Source organism: Hyla sarda, unplaced genomic scaffold, assembly GCF_029499605.1.
Source record: "Hyla sarda isolate aHylSar1 unplaced genomic scaffold, aHylSar1.hap1 scaffold_2787, whole genome shotgun sequence".
Taxonomy (NCBI): domain Eukaryota; kingdom Metazoa; phylum Chordata; class Amphibia; order Anura; family Hylidae; genus Hyla; species Hyla sarda.
In genome coordinates this window covers 1851-24781 of record NW_026609490.1, presented here as the reverse complement: position 1 = coordinate 24781, position 22931 = coordinate 1851, and the positions used below count along the sequence as shown (strand labels likewise).

Genomic DNA, 22931 nt, shown 5'->3' with positions numbered 1-22931 from the left:
TGTGACCTGCAGTCCTATGTAACACCACAGATAACACAGTGATAACTCTCTGAGTACAGATAATGTATAGATGTGACCTGCAGTCCTATGTAACACCACAGATACTAAGATTAGGGCCCCTCCATCTTACTCAAGTGTATGATTAACCCCTTCCTGCGGTGATGATGACATCACGCCTGGCCCTGCCCCCGACACGGAGAAGTTTCTGAAGTTGGGGAACTGAGTTCCTGTAGTGGGCGGAGCCCCGGGCGGTGATGTCACTTTGGGGATTCCCAGCCTGATGACTTCTAGGGCGGGTGTGGGGGAGATCAGTGATGGAGCGGAGCGGGTATCCCCCCCCCCCCCCAGAATCTGCGACCACCGCCCGGGGAACAGGTCTCTCTACTGTAAGTGCGGCCACATCCTGAGGAGGGCGCTACAGAGCCTGTGCGGACACCGATACTGTGCCTGAGAATAGCAGAGGGTCCGGTCCATTATCATCAGGAGAGAACAGCAGGGGGTCCGGTCCATTATCATCAGGTGAGAACAGCAGGGGGTCCGGTCCATTATCATCAGGAGAGAACAGCAGAGGGTCCGGTCCATTATCATCAGGAGAGAACAGCAGGGGGTCCGGTCCATTATCATCAGAAGAGAACAGCAGAGGGTCCGGTCCATTATCATCAGGAGAGAACAGCAGAGGGTCCGGTCCATTATCATCAGGAGAGAACAGCAGAGGGTCCGGTCCATTATCATCAGGAGAGAACAGCAGGGGGTCCGGTCCATTATCATCAGGAGAGAACAGCAGAGGGTCCGGTCCATTATCATCAGGAGACAACAGCAGAGGGTCCGGTCCATTATCATCAGGAGACAACAGCAGAGGGTCCGGTCCATTATCATCAGGAGAGAACAGCAGAGGGTCCAGTCCATTATCATCAGGTGAGAACAGCAGAGGGTCCGGTCCATTATCATCAGGAGAGAACAGCAGAGGGTCCGGTCCATTATCATCAGGAGAGAACAGCAGAGGGTCCGGTCCATTATCATCAGGAGAGAAGAGCAGAGGGTCCGGTCCATTATCATCAGGAGAGAAGAGCAGAGGGTCCGGTCCATTATCATCAGGAGAGAACAGCAGAGGGTCCGGTCCATTATCATCAGGTGAGAACAGCAGAGGGTCCGGTCCATTATCATCAGGAGAGAACAGCAGAGGGTCCGGTCTATTATCATCAGGAGAGAACAGCAGAGGGTCCGGTCCATTATCATCAGGAGAGAACAGCAGGGGGTCCGGTCCATTATCATCAGGAGAGAACAGCAGAGGGTCCGGTCTATTATCATCAGGAGAGAACAGCAGAGGGTCCGGTCCATTATCATCAGGAGAGAACAGCAGAGGGTCCGGTCCATTATCATCAGGAGAGAACAGCAGGGGGTCCGGTCCATTATCATCAGGAGAGAACAGCAGAGGGTCCGGTCCATTATCATCAGGAGAGAACAGCAGAGGGTCCGGTCCATTATCATCAGGAGAGAACAGCAGGGGGTCCGGTCCATTATCATCAGGTGAGAACAGCAGGGGGTCCGGTCCATTATCATCAGGAGAGAACAGCAGAGGGTCCGGTCCATTATCATCAGGTGAGAACAGCAGAGGGTCCGGTCCATTATCATCAGGTGAGAACAGCAGGGGGTCCGGTCCATTATCATCAGGAGAGAACAGCAGAGGGTCCGGTCCATTATCATCAGGTGAGAACAGCAGAGGGTCCGGTCCATTATCATCAGGTGAGAACAGCAGAGGGTCCGGTCCATTATCATGAGGAGAGAACAGCAGGGGGTCCGGTCCATTATCATCAGGTGAGAACAGCAGGGGGTCCGGTCCATTATCATCAGGAGAGAACAGCAGGGGGTCCGGTCCATTATCATCAGGAGAGAACAGCAGAGGGTCCGGTCCATTATCATCAGGAGAGAACAGCAGGGGGTCCGGTCCATTATCATCAGGAGAGAACAGCAGAGGGTCCGGTCCATTATCATCATGAGAGAACAGCAGAGGGTCCGGTCCATTATCATCAGGAGAGAACAGCAGGGGGTCCGGTCCATTATCATCAGGAGAGAACAGCAGGGGGTCCGGTCCATTATCATCAGGAGAGAACAGCAGAGGGTCCGGTCCATTATCATCAGCAGGAGAGAACAGCAGAGGGTCCGGTCCATTATCATCAGGAGAGAACAGCAGGGGGTCCGGTCCATTATCATCAGGAGAGAACAGCAGAGGGTCCGGTCCATTATCATCAGGAGAGAACAGCAGGGGGTCCGGTCCATTATCATCAGGTGAGAACAGCAGAGGGTCCGGTCCATTATCATCAGGAGAGAACAGCAGAGGGTCCGGTCCATTATCATCAGGAGAGAACAGCAGGGGGTCCGGTCCATTATCATCAGGAGAGAACAGCAGGGGGTCCGGTCCATTATCATCAGGAGAGAACAGCAGGGGGTCCGGTCCATTATCATCAGGAGAGAACAGCAGAGGGTCCGGTCCATTATCATCAGGTGAGAACAGCAGAGGGTCCGGTCCATTATCATCAGGTGAGAATAGCAGGGGGTCCGGTCCATTATCATCAGGAGAGAACAGCAGAGGGTCCGGTCCATTATCATCAGGAGAGAACAGCAGGGGGTCCGGTCCATTATCATCAGGAGAGAACAGCAGGGGGTCCGGTCCATTATCATCAGGAGAGAACAGCAGAGGGTCCGGTCCATTATCATCAGGAGAGAACAGCAGAGGGTCCGGTCCATTATCATCAGGAGAGAACAGCAGAGGGTCCGGTCCATTATCATCAGGAGAGAACAGCAGGGGGTCCGGTCCATTATCATCAGGAGAGAACAGCAGAGGGTCCGGTCCATTATCATCAGGAGAGAACAGCAGAGGGTCCGGTCCATTATCATCAGGAGAGAACAGCAGGGGGTCCGGTCCATTATCATCAGGTGAGAACAGCAGAGGGTCCGGTCCATTATCATCAGGAGAGAACAGCAGAGGGTCCGGTCCATTATCATCAGGAGAGAACAGCAGGGGGTCCGGTCCATTATCATCAGGAGAGAACAGCAGGGGGTCCGGTCCATTATCATCAGGAGAGAACAGCAGGGGGTCCGGTCCATTATCATCAGGTGAGAACAGCAGAGGGTCCGGTGCATTATCATCAGGAGAGAATAGCAGGGGGTCCGGTCCATTATCATCAGGAGAGAACAGCAGAGGGTCCGGTCCATTATCATCAGGAGAGAACAGCAGGGGGTCCGGTCCATTATTATCAGGTCAGTGCTCACAGCAGAGGGTCCGGTCCATTATCATCAGGAGAGAACAGCAGGGGGTCCGGTCCATTATCATCAGGTGAGAACAGCAGGGGGTCCGGTCCATTATCATCAGGTCAGTGCTCACAGCAGAGGGTCCGGTCCATTATCATCAGGAGAGAACAGCAGGGGGTCCGGTCCATTATCATCAGGTGAGAACAGCAGGGGGTCCGGTCCATTATCATCAGGTCAGTGCTCACAGCAGAGGGTCCGGTCCATTATCATCAGGAGAGAACAGCAGGGGGTCCGGTCCATTATCATCAGGAGAGAACAGCAGGGGGTCCGGTCCATTATCATCAGGAGAGAACAGCAGAGGGTCCGGTCCATTATCATCAGGAGAGAACAGCATTGGGTCCGGTCCATTATCATCAGGTCAGTGCTCACAGCAGAGGGTCCGGTCCATTATCATCAGGAGAGAACAGCAGGGGGTCCGGTCCATTATCATCAGGAGAGAACAGCAGAGGGTCCGGTCCATTATCATCAGGAGAGAACAGCAGAGGGTACGGTCCATTATCATCAGGAGAGAACAGCAGAGGGTCCGGTCCATTATCATCAGGAGAGAACAGCAGGGGGTCCGGTCCATTATCATCAGGAGAGAACAGCAGGGGGTCCGGTCCATTATCATCAGGAGAGAACAGCAGAGGGTCCGGTCCATTATCATCAGGAGAGAACAGCAGGGGGTCCGGTCCATTATCATCAGGAGAGAACAGCAGGGGGTCCGGTCCATTATCATCAGGAGAGAACAGCAGGGGGTCCGGTCCATTATCATCAGGAGAGAACAGCAGGGGGTCCGGTCCATTATCATCAGGTCAGTGCTCACAGCAGGGGGTCCGGTCCATTATCATCAGGAGAGAACAGCAGGGGGTCCGGTCCATTATCATCAGGAGAGAACAGCAGAGGGTCCGGTCCATTATCATCAGGTGAGAACAGCAGAGGGTCCGGTCCATTATCATCAGGAGAGAACAGCAGAGGGTCCGGTCCATTATCATCAGGAGAGAACAGCAGAGGGTCCGGTCCATTATCATCAGGAGAGAACAGCAGAGGGTCCGGTCCATTATCATCAGGAGAGAACAGCAGAGGGTCCGGTCCATTATCATCAGGAGAGAACAGCAGAGGGTCCGGTCCATTATCATCAGGAGAGAACAGCAGAGGGTCCGGTCCATTATCATCAGGAGAGAACAGCAGAGGGTCCGGTCCATTATCATCAGGAGAGAACAGCAGGGGGTCCGGTCCATTATCATCAGGAGAGAACAGCAGGGGGTCCGGTCCATTATCATCAGGAGAGAACAGCAGAGGGTCCGGTCCATTATCATCAGGTGAGAATAGCAGGGGGTCCGGTCCATTATCATCAGGAGAGAACAGCAGAGGGTCCGGTCCATTATCATCAGGAGAGAACAGCAGGGGGTCCGGTCCATTATCATCAGGAGAGAACAGCAGGGGGTCCGGTCCATTATCATCAGGAGAGAACAGCAGAGGGTCCGGTCCATTATCATCAGGAGAGAACAGCAGAGGGTCCGGTCCATTATCATCAGGAGAGAACAGCAGAGGGTCCGGTCCATTATCATCAGGAGAGAACAGCAGGGGGTCCGGTCCATTATCATCAGGAGAGAACAGCAGAGGGTCCGGTCCATTATCATCAGGAGAGAACAGCAGAGGGTCCGGTCCATTATCATCAGGAGAGAACAGCAGGGGGTCCGGTCCATTATCATCAGGAGAGAACAGCAGGGGGTCCGGTCCATTATCATCAGGAGAGAACAGCAGAGGGTCCGGTCCATTATCATCAGGAGAGAACAGCAGGGGGTCCGGTCCATTATCATCAGGTGAGAACAGCAGAGGGTCCGGTCCATTATCATCAGGAGAGAACAGCAGAGGGTCCGGTCCATTATCATCAGGAGAGAACAGCAGGGGGTCCGGTCCATTATCATCAGGAGAGAACAGCAGGGGGTCCGGTCCATTATCATCAGGTGAGAACAGAAGAGGGTCCGGTCCATTATCATCAGGTCAGTGCTCACAGCAGAGGGTCCGGTCCATTATCATCAGGTGAGAACAGCAGAGGGTCCGGTCCATTATCATCAGGTGAGAACAGCAGAGGGTCCGGTCCATTATCATCAGGTCAGAGCTCACAGCAGGAGGTCCGGTCCATTATCATCAGGAGAGAACAGCAGAGGGTCCGGTCCATTATCATCAGGAGAGAACAGCAGAGGGTCCGGTCCATTATCATCAGGAGAGAACAGCAGAGGGTCCGGTCCATTATCATCAGGAGAGAACAGCAGGGGGTCCGGTCCATTATCATCAGGAGAGAACAGCAGGGGGTCCGGTCCATTATCATCAGGAGAGAACAGCAGAGGGTCCGGTCCATTATCATCAGGTGAGAACAGCAGAGGGTCCGGTCCATTATCATCAGGAGAGAACAGCAGAGGGTCCGGTCCATTATCATCAGGAGAGAACAGCAGGGGGTCCGGTCCATTATCATCAGGTCAGTGCTCACAGCAGAGGGTCCGGTCCATTATCATCAGGAGAGAACAGCAGGGGGTCCGGTCCATTATCATCAGGAGAGAACAGCAGAGGGTGCGGTCCATTATCATCAGGTCAGTGCTCACAGCAGAGGGTCCGGTCCATTATCATCAGGTCACTGCTCACAGCAGGGGGTCCGGTCCATTATCATCAGGAGAGAACAGCAGAGGGTCCGGACCATTATCATCAGGAGAGAACAGCAGAGGGTCCGGTCCATTATCATCAGGAGAGAACAGCAGAGGGTCCGGTCCATTATCATCAGGAGAGAACAGCAGGGGGTCCGGTCCATTATCATCAGGAGAGAACAGCAGGGGGTCCGGTCCATTATCATCAGGAGAGAACAGCAGAGGGTCCGGTCCATTATCATCAGGTGAGAACAGCAGGGGGTCCGGTCCATTATCATCAGGAGAGAACAGCAGGGGGTCCGGTCCATTATCATCAGGAGAGAACAGCAGAGGGTCCGGTCCATTATCATCAGGAGAGAACAGCAGGGGGTCCGGTCCATTATCATCAGGAGAGAACAGCAGAGGGTCCGGTCCATTATCATCAGGAGAGAACAGCAGGGGGTCCGGTCCATTATCATCAGGAGAGAACAGCAGGGGGTCCGGTCCATTATCATCAGGAGAGAACAGCAGAGGGTCCGGTCCATTATCATCAGGAGAGAACAGCAGAGGGTCCGGTCCATTATCATCAGGAGAGAACAGCAGAGGGTCCGGTCCATTATCATCAGGAGAGAACAGCAGGGGGTCCGGTCCATTATCATCAGGAGAGAACAGCAGAGGGTCCGGTCCATTATCATCAGGAGAGAACAGCAGGGGGTCCGGTCCATTATCATCAGGAGAGAACAGCAGGGGGTCCGGTCCATTATCATCAGGTGAGAACAGCAGAGGGTCCGGTCCATTATCATCAGGAGAGAACAGCAGGGGGTCCGGCCCATTATCATCAGGAGAGAACAGCAGGGGGTCCGGCCCATTATCATCAGGAGAGAACAGCAGAGGGTCCGGTCCATCATCATCAGGAGAGAACAGCAGAGGGTCCGGTCCATTATCATCAGGAGAGAACAGCAGGGGGTCCGGTCCATTATCATCAGGTCAGTGCTCACAGCAGAGGGTCCGGTCCATTATCATCAGGTGAGAACAGCAGAGGGTCCGGTCCATTATCATCAGGAGAGAACAGCAGAGGGTCCGGTCCATTATCATCAGGAGAGAACAGCAGAGGGTCCGGTCCATTATCATCAGGAGAGAACAGCAGAGGGTCCGGTCCATTATCATCAGGAGAGAACAGCAGAGGGTCCAGTCCATTATCATCAGGAGAGAACAGCAGAGGGTCCGGTCCATTATCATCAGGAGAGAACAGCAGAGGGTCCGGTCCATTATCATCAAGTGAGAACAGCAGAGGGTCCGGTCCATTATCATCAGGAGAGAACAGCAGAGGGTCCGGTCCATTATCATCAGGAGAGAACAGCAGAGGGTCCGGTCCATTATCATCAGGAGAGAACAGCAGAGGGTCCGGTCCATTATCATCAGGAGAGAACAGCAGAGGGTCCGGTCCATTATCATCAGGAGAGAACAGCAGAGGGTCCGGTCCATTATCATCAGGAGAGAACAGCAGGGGGTCCGGTCCATTATCATCAGGAGAGAACAGCAGAGGGTCCGGTCCATTATCATCAGGTCAGTGCTCACAGCAGAGGGTCCGGTCCATTATCATCAGGTGAGAACAGCAGAGGGTCCGGTCCATTATCATCAGGTGAGAACAGCAGAGGGTCCGGTCCATTATCATCAGGTCAGTGCTCACAGCAGAGGGTCCGGTCCATTATCATCAGGTGAGAACAGCAGAGGGTCCGGTCCATTATCATCAGGTGAGAACAGCAGAGGGTCCGGTGCATTATCATCAGGAGAGAACAGCAGAGGGTCCGGTCCATTTTCATCAGGTGATAACAGCAGAGGGTCCGGTGCATTATCATCAGTTGAGAACAGCAGAGGGTCCGGTCCATTATCATCAGGAGAGAACAGCAGGGGGTCCGGTCCATTATCATCAGGAGAGAACAGCAGAGGGTCCGGTCCATTATCATCAGGAGAGAACAGCAGAGGGTCCGGTCCATTATCATCAGGAGAGAACAGCAGAGGGTCCGGTCCATTATCATCAGGAGAGAACAGCAGGGGGTCCGGTCCATTATCATCAGGAGAGAACAGCAGAGGGTCCGGTCCATTATCATCAGGAGAGAACAGCAGAGGGTCCGGTCCATTATCATCAGGAGAGAACAGCAGAGGGTCCGGTCCATTATCATCAGGAGAGAACAGCAGGGGGTCTGGTCCATTATCATCAGGAGAGAACAGCAGGGGGTCCGGTCCATTATCATCATGAGAGAACAGCAGAGGGTCCGGTCCATTATCATCAGGAGAGAACAGCAGGGGGTCCGGTCCATTATCAGGAGAGAACAGCAGAGGGTCCGGTCCATTATCAGGAGAGAACAGCAGAGGGTCCGGTCCATTATCATCAGGAGAGAACAGCAGAGGGTCCGGTCCATTATCATCAGGTGAGAACAGCAGAGGATCCGGTCCATTATCATCAGGTGAGAACAGCAGAGGGTCCGGTCCATTATCATCAGGAGAGAACAGCAGAGGGTCCGGTCCATTATCATCAGGTGAGAACAGCAGAGGGTCCGGTCCATTATCATCAGGAGAGAACAGCAGAGGGTCCGGTCCATTATCATCAGGAGAGAACAGCAGGGGGTCCGGTCCATTATCATCAGGAGAGAACAGCAGGGGGTCCGGTCCATTATCATCAGGAGAGAACAGCAGAGGGTCCGGTCCATTATCATCAGGAGAGAACAGCAGAGGGTCCGGTCCATTATCACCAGGAGAGAACAGCAGAGGGTCCGGTCCATTATCATCAGGTCAGTGCTCACAGCAGAGGGTCCGGTCCATTATCATCAGGAGAGAACAGCAGGGGGTCCGGTCCATTATCATCAGGTCAGTGCTCACAGCAGGGGGTCCGGTCCATTATCATCAGGAGAGAACAGCAGAGGGTCCGGTCCATTATCATCAGGAGAGAACAGCAGAGGGTCCGGTCCATTATCATCAGGAGAGAACAGCAGGGGGTCCGGTCCATTATCATCAGGTCAGTGCTCACAGCAGAGGGTCCGGTCCATTATCATCAGGTGAGAACAGCAGGGGGTCCGGTCCATTATCATCAGGAGAGAACAGCAGAGGGTCCGGTCCATTATCATCAGGAGAGAACAGCAGGGGGTCCGGTCCATTATCATCAGGTGAGAACAGCAGAGGGTCCGGTCCATTATCATCAGGTCAGTGCTCACAGCAGAGGGTCCGGTCCATTATCATCAGGTGAGAACAGCAGAGGGTCCGGTCCATTATCATCAGGTGAGAACAGCAGAGGGTCCGGTCCATTATCATCAGGTCAGAGCTCACAGCAGGAGGTCCGGTCCATTATCATCAGGAGAGAACAGCAGAGGGTCCGGTCCATTATCATCAGGAGAGAACAGCAGAGGGTCCGGTCCATTATCATCAGGAGAGAACAGCAGAGGGTCCGGTCCATTATCATCAGGTGAGAACAGCAGAGGGTCCGGTCCATTATCATCAGGAGAGAACAGCAGAGGGTCCGGTCCATTATCATCAGGAGAGAACAGCAGGGGGTCCGGTCCATTATCATCAGGAGAGAACAGCAGAGGGTCCGGTCCATTATCATCAGGAGAGAACAGCAGAGGGTCCGGTCCATTATCATCAGGAGAGAACAGCAGGGGGTCCGGTCCATTATCATCAGGAGAGAACAGCAGAGGGTCCGGTCCATTATCATCAGGAGAGAACAGCAGAGGGTCCGGTCCATTATCATCAGGTCAGTGCTCACAGCAGAGGGTCCGGTCCATTATCATCAGGAGAGAACAGCAGGGGGTCCGGTCCATTATCATCAGGAGAGAACAGCAGAGGGTCCGGTCCATTATCATCAGGAGAGAACAGCAGAGGGTCCGGTCCATTATCATCAGGAGAGAACAGCAGGGGGTCCGGTCCATTATCATCAGGTCAGTGCTCACAGCAGAGGGTCCGGTCCATTATCATCAGGAGAGAACAGCAGGGTGTCCGGTCCATTATCATCAGGAGAGAACAGCAGGGGGTCCGGTCCATTATCATCAGGTCAGTGCTCACAGCAGAGGGTCCGGTCCATTATCATCAGGTCACTGCTCACAGCAGGGGGTCTGGTCCATTATCATCAGGAGAGAACAGCAGAGGGTCCGGTCCATTATCATCAGGAGAGAACAGCAGAGTGTCCGGTCCATTATCATCAGGAGAGAACAGCAGAGGGTCCGGTCCATTATCATCAGGAGAGAACAGCAGGGGGTCCGGTCCATTATCATCAGGAGAGAACAGCAGAGGGTCCGGTCCATTATCATCAGGAGAGAACAGCAGAGGGTCCGGTCCATTATCATCAGGAGAGAACAGCAGAGGGTCCGGTCCATTATCACCAGGAGAGAACAGCAGAGGGTCCGGTCCATTATCATCACGTCAGTGCTCACAGCAGAGGGTCCGGTCCATTATCATCAGGAGAGAACAGCAGGGGGTCCGGTCCATTATCATCAGGTCAGTGCTCACAGCAGAGGGTCCGGTCCATTATCATCAGGTCACTGCTCACAGCAGGGGGTCCGGTCCATTATCATCAGGAGAGAACAGCAGAGGGTCCGGTCCATTATCATCAGGAGAGAACAGCAGAGGGTCCGGTCCATTATCATCAGGAGAGAACAGCAGAGGGTCCGGTCCATTATCATCAGGTCAGTGCTCACAGCAGAGGGTCCGGTCCATTATCATCAGGAGAGAACAGCAGGGGGTCCGGTCCATTATCATCAGGAGAGAACAGCAGAGGGTCCGGTCCATTATCAGGAGAGAACAGCAGAGGGTCCGGTCCATTATCAGGAGAGAACAGCAGAGGGTCCGGTCCATTATCATCAGGAGAGAACAGCAGAGGGTCCGGTCCATTATCATCAGGAGAGAACAGCAGAGGGTCCGGTCCATTATCATCAGGAGAGAACAGCAGGGGGTCCGGTCCATTATCATCAGGAGAGAACAGCAGAGGGTCCGGTCCATTATCATCAGGAGAGAACAGCAGAGGGTCCGGTCCATTATCATCAGGAGAGAACAGCAGAGGGTCCGGTCCATTATCACCAGGAGAGAACAGCAGAGGGTCCGGTCCATTATCATCAGGAGAGAACAGCAGAGGGTCCGGTCCATTATCATCAGGTCAGTGCTCACAGCAGAGGGTCCGGTCCATTATCATCAGGAGAGAACAGCAGGGGGTCCGGTCCATTATCATCAGGAGAGAACAGCAGAGGGTCCGGTCCATTATCATCAGGAGAGAACAGCAGAGGGTCCGGTCCATTATCATCAGGAGAGAACAGCAGAGGGTCCGGTGCATTATCATCAGGAGAGAACAGCAGAGGGTCCGGTCCATTATCAGGAGAGAACAGCAGAGGGTCCGGTCCATTATCATCAGGAGAGAACAGCAGAGGGTCCGGTCCATTATCATCAGGTCAGTGCTCACAGCAGGGGGTCCGGTCCATTATCATCAGGAGAGAACAGCAGGGGGTCCGGTCCATTATCATCAGGTCAGTGCTCACAGCAGGGGGTCCGGTCCATTATCATCAGGAGAGAACAGCAGAGGGTCCGGTCCATTATCATCAGGAGAGAATAGCAGAGGGTCCGGTCCATTATCATCAGGAGAGAACAGCAGAGGGTCCGGTCCATTATCATCAGGAGAGAACAGCAGAGGGTCCGGTCCATTATCATCAGGAGAGAACAGCAGAGGGTCCGGTCCATTATCATCAGGAGAGAACAGCAGAGGGTCCGGTCCATTATCATCAGGAGACAACAGCAGAGGGTCCGGTCCATTATCATCAGGTGAGAACAGCAGAGGGTCCGGTCCATTATCATCAGGTCAGTGCTCACAGCAGAGGGTCCGGTCCATTATCATCAGGAGAGAACAGCAGGGGGTCCGGTCCATTATCATCAGGTGAGAACAGCAGAGGGTCCGGTCCATTATCATCAGGTGAGAACAGCAGGGGGTCCGGTCCATTATCATCAGGTTAGAACAGCAGAGGGTCCGGTCCATTATCATCAGGAGAGAACAGCAGGGGGTCCGGTCCATTATCATCAGGAGAGAACAGCAGGGGGTCCGGTCCATTATCATCAGGAGAGAACAGCAGAGGGTCCGGTCCATTATCATCAGGAGAGAACAGCAGAGGGTCCGGTCCATTATCATCAGGAGAGAACAGCAGAGGGTCCGGTCCATTATCATCAGGAGAGAACAGCAGGGGGTCCGGTCCATTATCATCAGGTGAGAACAGCAGGGGGTCCGGTCCATTATCATCAGGTTAGAACAGCAGAGGGTCCGGTCCATTATCATCAGGAGAGAACAGCAGGGGGTCCGGTCCATTATCATCAGGAGAGAACAGCAGGGGGTCCGGTCCATTATCATCAGGTGAGAACAGCAGAGGGTCCGGTCCATTATTATCAGGAGAGAACAGCAGAGGGTCCGGTCCATTATCATCAGGAGAGAACAGCAGAGGGTCCGGTCCATTATCATCAGGAGAGAACAGCAGAGGGTCCGGTCCATTATCATCAGGAGAGAACAGCAGAGGGTCCGGTCCATTATCATCAGGAGAGAACAGCAGAGGGTCCGGTCCATTATCAGGAGAGAACAGCAGAGGGTCCGGTCCATTATCATCAGGTGAGAACAGCAGAGGGTCCGGTCCATTATCATCAGGAGAGAACAGCAGAGGGTCCGGTCCATTATCATCAGGAGAGAACAGCAGGGGGTCCGGTCCATTATCATCAGGAGAGAACAGCAGGGGGTCCGGTCCATTATCATCAGGAGAGAACAGCAGAGGGTCCGGTCCATTATCATCAGGAGAGAACAGCAGGGGGTCCGGTCCATTATCATCAGGTGAGAACAGCAGGGGGTCCGGTCCATTATCATCAGGTAAGAACAGCAGAGGGTCCGGTCCATTATCATCAGGTGAGAACAGCAGAGGGTCCGGTCCATTATCATCAGGTCAGTGCTCACAGCAGAGGGTCCGGTCCATTATCATCAGGTGAGAACAGCAGGGGGTCCGGTCCATTATCATCAGGAGAGAACAGCAGAGGGTCCGGTCCATTATCATCAGGAGAGAACAGCAGAGGGTCCGGTCCATTATCATCAGGTGAGAACAGCAGAGGGTCCGGTCCATTATTATCAGGAGAGAACAGCAGAGGGTCCGGTCCATTATCATCAGGAGAGAACAGCAAAGGGTCCGGTCCATTATCATCAGGTGAGAACAGCAGAGGGTCCGGTCCATTATCATCAGGAGAGAACAGCAGAGGGTCCGGTCCATTATCATCAGGTGAGAACAGCAGAGGGTCCGGTCCATTATCATCAGGAGAGAACAGCAGAGGGTCCGGTCCATTATCATCAGGAGAGAACAGCAGAGGGTCCGGTCCATTATCATCAGGAGAGAACAGCAGAGGGTCCGGTCCATTATCATCAGGAGAGAACAGCAGAGGGTCCGGTCCATTATCATCAGGTCAGTGCTCACAGCAGAGGGTCCGGTCCATTATCATCAGGAGAGAACAGCAGAGGGTCCGGTCCATTATCATCAGGAGAGAACAGCAGAGGGTCCGGTCCATTATCATCAGGAGAGAACAGCAGAGGGTCCGGTCCATTATCATCAGGTGAGAACAGCAGAGGGTCCGGTCCATTATCATCAGGAGAGAACAGCAGAGGGTCCGGTCCATTATCATCAGGTGAGAACAGCAGAGGGTCCGGTCCATTATCATCAGGAGAGAACAGCAGAGGGTCCGGTCCATTATCATCAGGAGAGAACAGCAGGGGGTCCGGTCCATTATCATCAGGAGAGAACAGCAGAGGGTCCGGTCCATTATCATCAGGTCAGTGCTCACAGCAGAGGGTCCGGTCCATTATCATCAGGTCAGTGCTCACAGCAGAGGGTCCGGTCCATTATCATCAGGTGAGAACAGCAGAGGGTCCGGTCCATTATCATCAGGTCAGTGCTCACAGCAGAGGGTCTGTTACAGCTGCACCTGTCTGCACTGCAGCCTAACACAGTGTAACGGATCATCTGATCAGGACAGAGATTATGGGGGAGGTTTTTCCAAGCTGTCTATGTCCGGTATGAATGGTCCGGTCTATTTTGCGCCTAATCTCTTGATAAATTCTGCGCACGGACTTGGGGATCTTCGCTTTATACTATATAATCCCGCTCCAGCACCGTCTGACATTTCTGGACTTTCAGCCGATGCGATTTGTCACTATTGATAAATTCAGCACCAAAGCATTTTCCCTCTAAAATGGACCAGAATGCATCATGTTCTAAAAATCCTCTAAAGGAAAAGTCGCAGAAAAGTCGCAGAAAAGTCGCAGAAAAGTCGCAGAAAAGTCGCACATATTTAGACTGCGACAAATTTAGACAGGAAAACCATTCTGAATCCTTTGATAAATCTCCCCCATATGTCTTTAGATTGATACAATGTCACAAACTCTCTGCTGTGAGAAGTATAAGGTCCGTCACATGTTCAGGAGAAGCTCAGCAGCTGAAGGACGGGAAACCCCCCCCCCCCCCCCCCGAGATTAGGAAGTGACCTAGAGCCAATCCCGGAGACCCCCTTTATAACCACCGACGGGAACAGAAACCCACAGGAGAGAGATTCTGAGACCAGCGAAGATGACATCACCAAGGGCTGAACCTAGTACTGTCCTCCAGAGCTGCACTCACTATTCTGCTGATACATCATGTCTTATCCTCCAGAGCTGCACTCACTATTCTGCTGTTACATCATGTCTTATCCTCCAGAGCTGCACTCACTATTCTGCTGTTACATCATGTCTTATCCTCCAGAGCTGCACTCACTATTCTGCTGTTACATCATGTCTTATCCTCCAGAGCTGCACTCACTATTCTGCTGTTACATCATGTCTTATCCCCCAGAGCTGCACTCACTATTCTGCTGTACATCATGTCTTATCCTCCAGAGCTGCACTCACTATTCTGCTGTTACATCCTGTCTTATTCTCCAGAGCTGCACTCACTATTCTGCTGTTACATCATGTCTTATCCTCCAGAGCTGCACTCACTATTCTGTTGTTACATCATGTCTTATCCTCCAGAGCTGCACTCACTATTCTGCTGTTACATCCTGTCTTATTCTCCAGAGCTGCACTCACTATTCTGCTGTTACATCCTGTCTTATCCTCCAGAGCTGCACTCACTGTTCTGCTGTTACATCATGTCTTATCCTCCAGAGCTGCACTCACTATTCTGTTGTTACATCATGTCTTATCCTCCAGAGCTGCACTCACTATTCTGCTGTTACATCATGTCTTATCCCCCAGAGCTGCACTCACTATTCTGTTGTTACATCATGTCTTATCCCCCAGAGCTGCACTCACTATTCTGCTGTTACATCATGTCTTATCCCCCAGAGCTGCACTCACTATTCTGTTGTTACATCGTGTTTTATCCTCCAGAGCTGCACTCACTATTCTGTTGTTACATCATGTCTTATCCTCCAGAGCTGCACTCACTATTCTACTGTTACATCCTGTCTTATTCCCCAGTGCTGCACTCACTATTCTGCTGTTCCATCATGTCTTATCCCCCAGTGCTGCACTCACTATTCTGCTGTTCCATCATGTCTTATCCTCCAGAGCTGCACTCACTATTCTGCTGTTACATCATGTCTTATCCTCCAGAGCTGCACTCACTATTCTGCTGTTACATCATGTCTTATCCTCCAGAGCTGCACTCACTATTCTGCTTTTACATCATGTCCTCCAGAGCTGCACTCACTATTCTGCTGTTACATCCTGTCTTATCCACCAGAGCTGCACTCACTATTCTGCTGTTACATCATGTCTTATCCCCCAGAGCTGCACTCACTATTCTGCTGTTACATTAGGTCTTATCCCCCAGAGCTGCACTCACTATTCTGCTGTTACATCCTGTCTTATCCACCAGAGCTGCACTCACTATTCTGCTGTTACATCATGTCTTATCCCCCAGAGCTGCACTCACTATTCTGCTGTTACATTAGGTCTTATCCCCCAGAGCTGCACTCACTATTCTGCTGTTACATCGTGTCTTATCCTCCAGAGCTGCACTCACTATTCTGCTGTTACATCATGTCTTATCCTCCAGAGCTGCACTCACTATTCTACTGTTACATCCTGTCTTATTCCCCAGTGCTGCACTCACTATTCTGCTGTTCCATCATGTCTTATCCCCCAGTGCTGCACTCACTATTCTGCTGTTCCATCATGTCTTATCCTCCAGAGCTGCACTCACTATTCTGCTGTTACATCATGTCTTATCCTCCAGAGCTGCACTCACTATTCTGCTGTTACATCCTGTCTTATCCACCAGAGCTGCACTCACTATTCTGCTTTTACATCATGTCCTCCAGAGCTGCACTCACTATTCTGCTGTTACATCCTGTCTTATCCACCAGAGCTGCACTCACTATTCTGCTGTTACATCATGTCCTCCAGAGCTGCACTCACTATTCTGCTGTTACATCGTGTCTTATCGTCCAGAGCTGCACTCACTATTCTGCTGTTACATCCTGTCTTATCCCCCAGAGCTGCACTCACTATTCTGCTGTTACATCCTGTCTTATCCCCCAGAGCTGCACTCACTATTCTGCTGTTACATCGTGTCTTATCCTCCAGAGCTGCACTCACTATTCTGCTGTTACATCGTGTCTTATCCTCCAGAGCTGCACTCACTATTCTGTTGTTACATCATGTCTTAGCAGAATAGTGAGTGCAGCTCTTGAGGATAAGACATGATGTAACAGCAGAATAGTGAGTGCAGCTCTGGAGGATAAGACACGATGTAACAGCAGAATAGTGAGTGCAGCTCTGGGGGATAAGACCTAATGTAACAGCAGAATAGTGAGTGCAGCTCTGGGGGATAAGACATGATGTAACAGCAGAATAGTGAGTGCAGCTCTGGGGGATAAGACAGGATGTAACAGCAGAATAGTGAGTACAGCTCTAGAGGATAAGACAGAATGTAACAGCAGAATAGTGAGTGCAGCTCTGGACGATAAGACACGATGTAACAGCAGAATAGTGAGTACAGCTCTGGAGGATAAGACATGATGTAATAGCAGAATAGTGAGTGCAGCTCTGGACGATAAGACACGATGTAACAGCAGAATAGTGAGTACAGCTCTAGAGGATAAGACACAATGGGACAGCAGAATAGTGAGTGCAGCTCTGGAGGAGGTGACATCACTGAGAATACAGCCTATCCACCACTAGAGATCAGCGGTGACCCCACTAGAGATCAGCGGTGACCCCACTAGAGATCAGCGGTGACCCCACTAGAGATCAGCGGTGACCCCACTAGAGATCAGCGGTGACACCACTAGAGATCAGCGGTGACACCACTAGAGATCAGCGGTGACACCACTAGAGATCAGCGGTGACACCACTAGAGATCAGCGGTGACCCCACTAGAGATCAGCGGTGACCCCACTAGAGATCAGCGGTGACCCCACTAGAGATCAGCGGTGACCCCACTAGAGATCAGCGGTGACCCCACTAGAGATCAGCGGTGACCCCACTAGAGATCAGCGGTGACATCACTAGAGATCAGCGGTGACATCACTAGAGATCAGCGGTGACACCACTAGAGATAAGCGGAGACACCACTAGAGATCAGCGGTGACACCACTAGAGATCAGCGGTGACATCACTAGAGATCAGCGGTGACACCACTAGAGATCAGCGGTGACACCACTAGAGATCAGCGGTGACACCACTAGAGATCAGCGGTGACACCACTAGAGATCAGCGGTGACATTACTAGAGATCAGCGGTGACACCACTAGAGATCAGCGGTGACACCACTAGAGATCAGCGGTGACACCACTAGAGATCAGCGGTGACACCACTAGAGATCAGCGGTGACACCACTAGAGATCAGCGGTGACACCACTAGAGATCAGCGGTGACATCACTAGAGATCAGCGGTGACATCACTAGAGATCAGCGGTGACATCACTAGAGATCAGCGGTGACATCACTAGAGATCAGCGGTGACATCACTAGAGATCAGCGGTGACACCACTAGAGATCAGCGGTGACCCCACTAGAGATCAGCGGTGCCACCACTAGAGATCAGCGGTGACATCACTAGAGATCAGCGGTGACACACTTGTCTGTCAGGATCACCAGCTCGCCATGATTCGTGGTCCCGCGGGCTGCGGTCGGTCGGATCAGAGGAGGGATCTGGCTGATCACCTGGATGGTGACTGCTCCGTGTGTCCCGGCTGCTCCCAGACGATCTCCAGAAACCAGAGTCAGGTAAGACAGAATCCTCTGAACAACTACAAGGCCCAGCATGCCCCGGCTGGACAGAACATTCCAGGGACAGTTCTTGTGACATCTAAAACCTTGACGTGACCTTTGACCTGCTGCGTCTCATCACATGACGTCACATTTTTTCTCCTTTCAGAAACACAACTGTGAAAAAACCATCTGCAAGGATCCGACTAAAGGCAAAGTAAGGAAATCCCTGGCGAAGAAGGGGTTAATCCCCAAATAATGTGACTGTGGGGCCGGGCCACAGGATATACACAGAATATAAAATGATATTGTTTTACCAACAGAACCACCAGGGCGGCGCCATGGACTGTCCATACACTTCTCTGGGCTGCACCTACAGGGTAAGTGAGGCTGAAGGTGTAATGATCATGTGGAGGGTCCAGGGTGAGAGTTATATAGTAGAGGAGCAGGGTCCACAGCAGTACAGAGTATTTCAGAAGAGGAGTGTGCTGATCATGTGGAGGGTCCAGGGTGAGAGTTATATAGTAGAGGAGCAGGGTCCACAGCAGTACAGAGTATTTCAGAAGAGGAGTGTGCTGATCATGTGGAGGGTCCAGGGTGAGAGTTATATAGTAGAGGAGCAGGGTCCACAGCAGTACAGAGTATTTCAGGAGAGGAGTGTACTGATCATGTGGAGGTCACAGGGTGACAGTTATATAGTGGAGGAGCAGGGTCCACAGCAGTACAGAGTATTTCAGGAGAGGAGTGTACTGATCATGTGGGAGGTCACATGGTGAGAGTTATATAGTGGAGGAGCAGGGTCCACAGCAGTACAGAGTATTTCAGGAGAGGAGTGTACTGATCATGTGGGAGGTCACATGGTGAGAGTTATATAGTGGAGGAGCAGGGTCCACAGCAGTACAGAGTATTTCAGGAGAGGAGTGTAATGATCATGTAAAGGTCACAGGGTGAGGGGTATATAGTGGAGGAGCAGGGTCCACAGCAGTGCAGAGTATTTCAGTTGAGGAGTGTAATGATCATGTAAAGGTCACAGGGTGAGAGTTATATAGTGGAGGAGCAGGGTCCACAGAAGTACAGAGTATTTCAGGAGAGGAGTGTGCTGATCATGTGGAGGGTACAGGGTGAGAGTTATATAGTAGAGGAGCACAGTCTACAGCAGTACAGAGTATACAGGAGAGGAGTGTGCTGATCATGTGGAGGTCATAGGGTGACAGTTATATAGTGGAGGAGCAGGGTCCACAGCAGTACAGAGTATACAGGAGAGGAGTGTGCTGATCATGTGGAGGGTACAGGGTGAGAGTTATATAGTGGAGGAGCAGGGTTCACAGCAGTACAGAGTATACAGGAGAGGAGTGTACTGATCATGTGGAGGTCACAGGGTAAGAGTTATATGGTGGAGGAGCAGGGTCCACAGCAGTACAGAGTATACAGGAGAGGAGTGTGCTGATCATGTGGAGGTCACAGGGTGAGAGTTATATGGTGGAGGAGCAGGGTCCACAGCAGTACAGAGTATACAGGAGAAGAGTGTACTGATCATGTGGAGGTCACAGGGTGAGAGTTATATAGTGGAGGAGCAGGGTCCACAGCAGTACAGAGTATACAGGAGAGGAGTGTGCTGATCATGTGGAGGTCACAGGATGAGAGTTATATAGTGGAGGAGCAGGGTCCACAGCAGTACAGAGTATACAGGAGAGGAGTGTGCTGATCATGTGGAGGTCACAGGGTGAGAGTTATATAGTGGAGGAGCAGGGTCCACAGCAGTACAGAGTATACAGGAGAGGAGTGTACTGATCATGTGAAGGTCACAGGGTGAGAGTTATATAGTGGAGGAGCAGGGTCCACAGCAGTACAGAGTATTTCAGGAGAGGAGTGTGCTGATCATGTGGAGGTCACTGGGTGAGAGTTATATAGTGGAGGAGCAGGGTCCACAGCAGTACAGAGTATTTCAGGAGAGGAGTGTGCTGATCATATGGAGGTCACAGGGTGAGAGTTATATAGTGGAGGAGCAGGGTCCACAGCAGTACAGAGTATTTCAGAAGAGGAGTGTGCTGATCATGTGGAGGTCACAGGATGAGAGTTATATAGTGGAGGAGCAGGGTCCACAGCAGTACAGAGTATTTCAGGAGAGGAGTGTGCTGATCATATGGAGGTCACAGGATGAGAGTTATATAGTGGAGGAGCAGGGTCCACAGCAGTACAGAGTATTTCAGGAGAGGAGTGTGCTGATCATATGGAGGTCACAGGGTGAGAGTTATATAGTGGAGGAGCAGGGTCCACAGCAGTACAGAGTATTTCAGGAGAGGAGTGTGCTGATCATATGGAGGTCACAGTGTGAGAGTTATATAGTGGAGGAGCAGGGTCCACAGCAGTACAGAGTATACAGGAGAAGAGTGTACTGATCATGTGGAGGTCACAGGGTGAGAGTTATATAGTGGAGGAGCAGGGTCCACAGCAGTACAGAGTATACAGGAGAGGAGTGTGCTGATCATGTGGAGGTCACAGGATGAGAGTTATATAGTGGAGGAGCAGGGTCCACAGCAGTACAGAGTATACAGGAGAGGAGTGTGCTGATCATGTGGAGGTCACAGGGTGAGAGTTATATAGTGGAGGAGCAGGGTCCACAGCAGTACAGAGTATTTCAGGAGAGGAGTGTGCTGATCATGTGGAGGTCACTGGGTGAGAGTTATATAGTGGAGGAGCAGGGTCCACAGCAGTACAGAGTATTTCAGGAGAGGAGTGTGCTGATCATATGGAGGTCACAGGGTGAGAGTTATATAGTGGAGGAGCAGGGTCCACAGCAGTACAGAGTATTTCAGAAGAGGAGTGTGCTGATCATGTGGAGGTCACAGGATGAGAGTTATATAGTGGAGGAGCAGGGTCCACAGCAGTACAGAGTATTTCAGAAGAGGAGTGTGCTGATCATGTGGAGGTCACAGGATGAGAGTTATATAGTGGAGGAGCAGGGTCCACAGCAGTACAGAGTATTTCAGGAGAGGAGTGTGCTGATCATGTGGAGGTCACAGGGTGAGAGTTATATAGTGGAGGAGCAGGGTCCAAAGCAGTACAGAGTATTTCAGGAGAGGAGTGTACTGATCATATGGAGGTCACAGGGTGAGAGTTATATAGTAGAGGAGCAGGGTCCACAGCAGTACAGAGTATTTCAGGAGAGGAGTGTGCCGATCTTGCTGCATTTTAATGGGGGAATTTCCTTTTACCTTCGCCATCAGCAGGAATCATAGCTTCCACCACTAGGGGGCGCTCAGTGTACATGGATATATCTCTATGTCCATTAGTAAATTGATCCCTGTGCAGTGAGCTCCCTCTAGTGGTAGAAGATTATGTGCTGTGAGGTGAGGGTTTGGAGCAGTGTGTCGGCGCCGTTTACATTCAGTCGTTACATTATTGGGTATTTTTTCCAGGGGAGCAGAGATAAGATGAAGGAACATGAGAAGTCGGCGGCAGCGTTTCACCTCTCATTGGTTTTGACGATTTTACGACAAATCCAGAGCGGTCGCCCTGCTGCTGCGGTGACAGAGAACGGATTTGGTGCTTACAATGGGGACGTCATAAAATTACCGTCTATTCTCCATAATGGGGAGTCAGTGTACGAGGAGATCGCCGCCGATTGCGGACACCATTATGGCGCTATGATGACCTCAGACCTGACCTCAAGGATCTGTGCGCTGGAAAACCGGATACAAGTGACTGAAAACATCATCACCGTAATGAACCGGGAGATCGACTCCTACAGCGCCAAACTGACCGCCGCGCAGGAGCAGATCGACCAGGAACATCGCAAGGTCCGGGCCTGTGAGGCAAAGGTAAGAGATGGCGAGCACCCGGTGATGTCATAGACCCCTTTACTGATCCCCACCCTATGACATCACAGCCTATAGTGACTACACAGCATACACAGAAATATGGGGGGAGGGGCACACCTAGTGACATCACAGGGTACATTATATATGACATCACACCGTACACCATTATATATGTCATCACACCGTACACCATTATATATGTCATCACACCGTACACCATTATATATGACATCACACCGTACACCATTATATATGACATCACACCGTACACCATTATATATGACATCACACCGTACACCATTATATATGACACCGTACACCATTATATATGACATCGCACCGTACACCATTATATATGACATCACACCGTACACCATTATATATGTCATCACACCGTACACCATTATATATGACATCACACCGTACACCATTATATATGACATCACACCGTACACCATTATATATGACATCACACCGTACACCATTATATATGACATCGCACCGTACACCATTATATATGTCATCGCACCGTACACCATTATATATGTCATCACACCGTACACCATTATATATGTCATCACACCGTACACCATTATATATGTCATCACACCGTACACCATTATATATGACATCACACCGTACACCATTATATATGACATCACACCGTACACCATTATATATGACATCGCACCGTACACCATTATATATGTCATCGCACCGTACACCATTATATATGACATCACACCGTACACCATTATATATGACATCACACCGTACACCATTATATATGTCATCACACCGTACACCATTATATATGTCATCACACCGTACACCATTATATATGACATCACACCGTACACCATTATATATGACATCACACCGTACACCATTATATATGACATCACACCGTACACCATTATATGACACCACACCGTACACCATTATATATGT

General features: G+C 51.4%; 1 protein-coding gene across 1 annotated transcript; it reads left to right on the top strand.

Annotated features, from left to right (window-relative positions):
• Positions 1 to 234: 234 nt before the first annotated feature.
• LOC130326009 (TNF receptor-associated factor 1-like) lies at positions 235 to 21980 on the top strand (the record flags this gene model as incomplete). The annotated part of the gene is made up of 5 exons (XM_056553338.1): positions 235 to 443; positions 18005 to 18177; positions 18329 to 18376; positions 18483 to 18539; positions 21579 to 21980. Coding segments are annotated over exons 1-5 (843 nt in total), but the record flags the coding sequence as incomplete, so codon positions are not given.
• Positions 21981 to 22931: the final 951 nt, after the last annotated feature.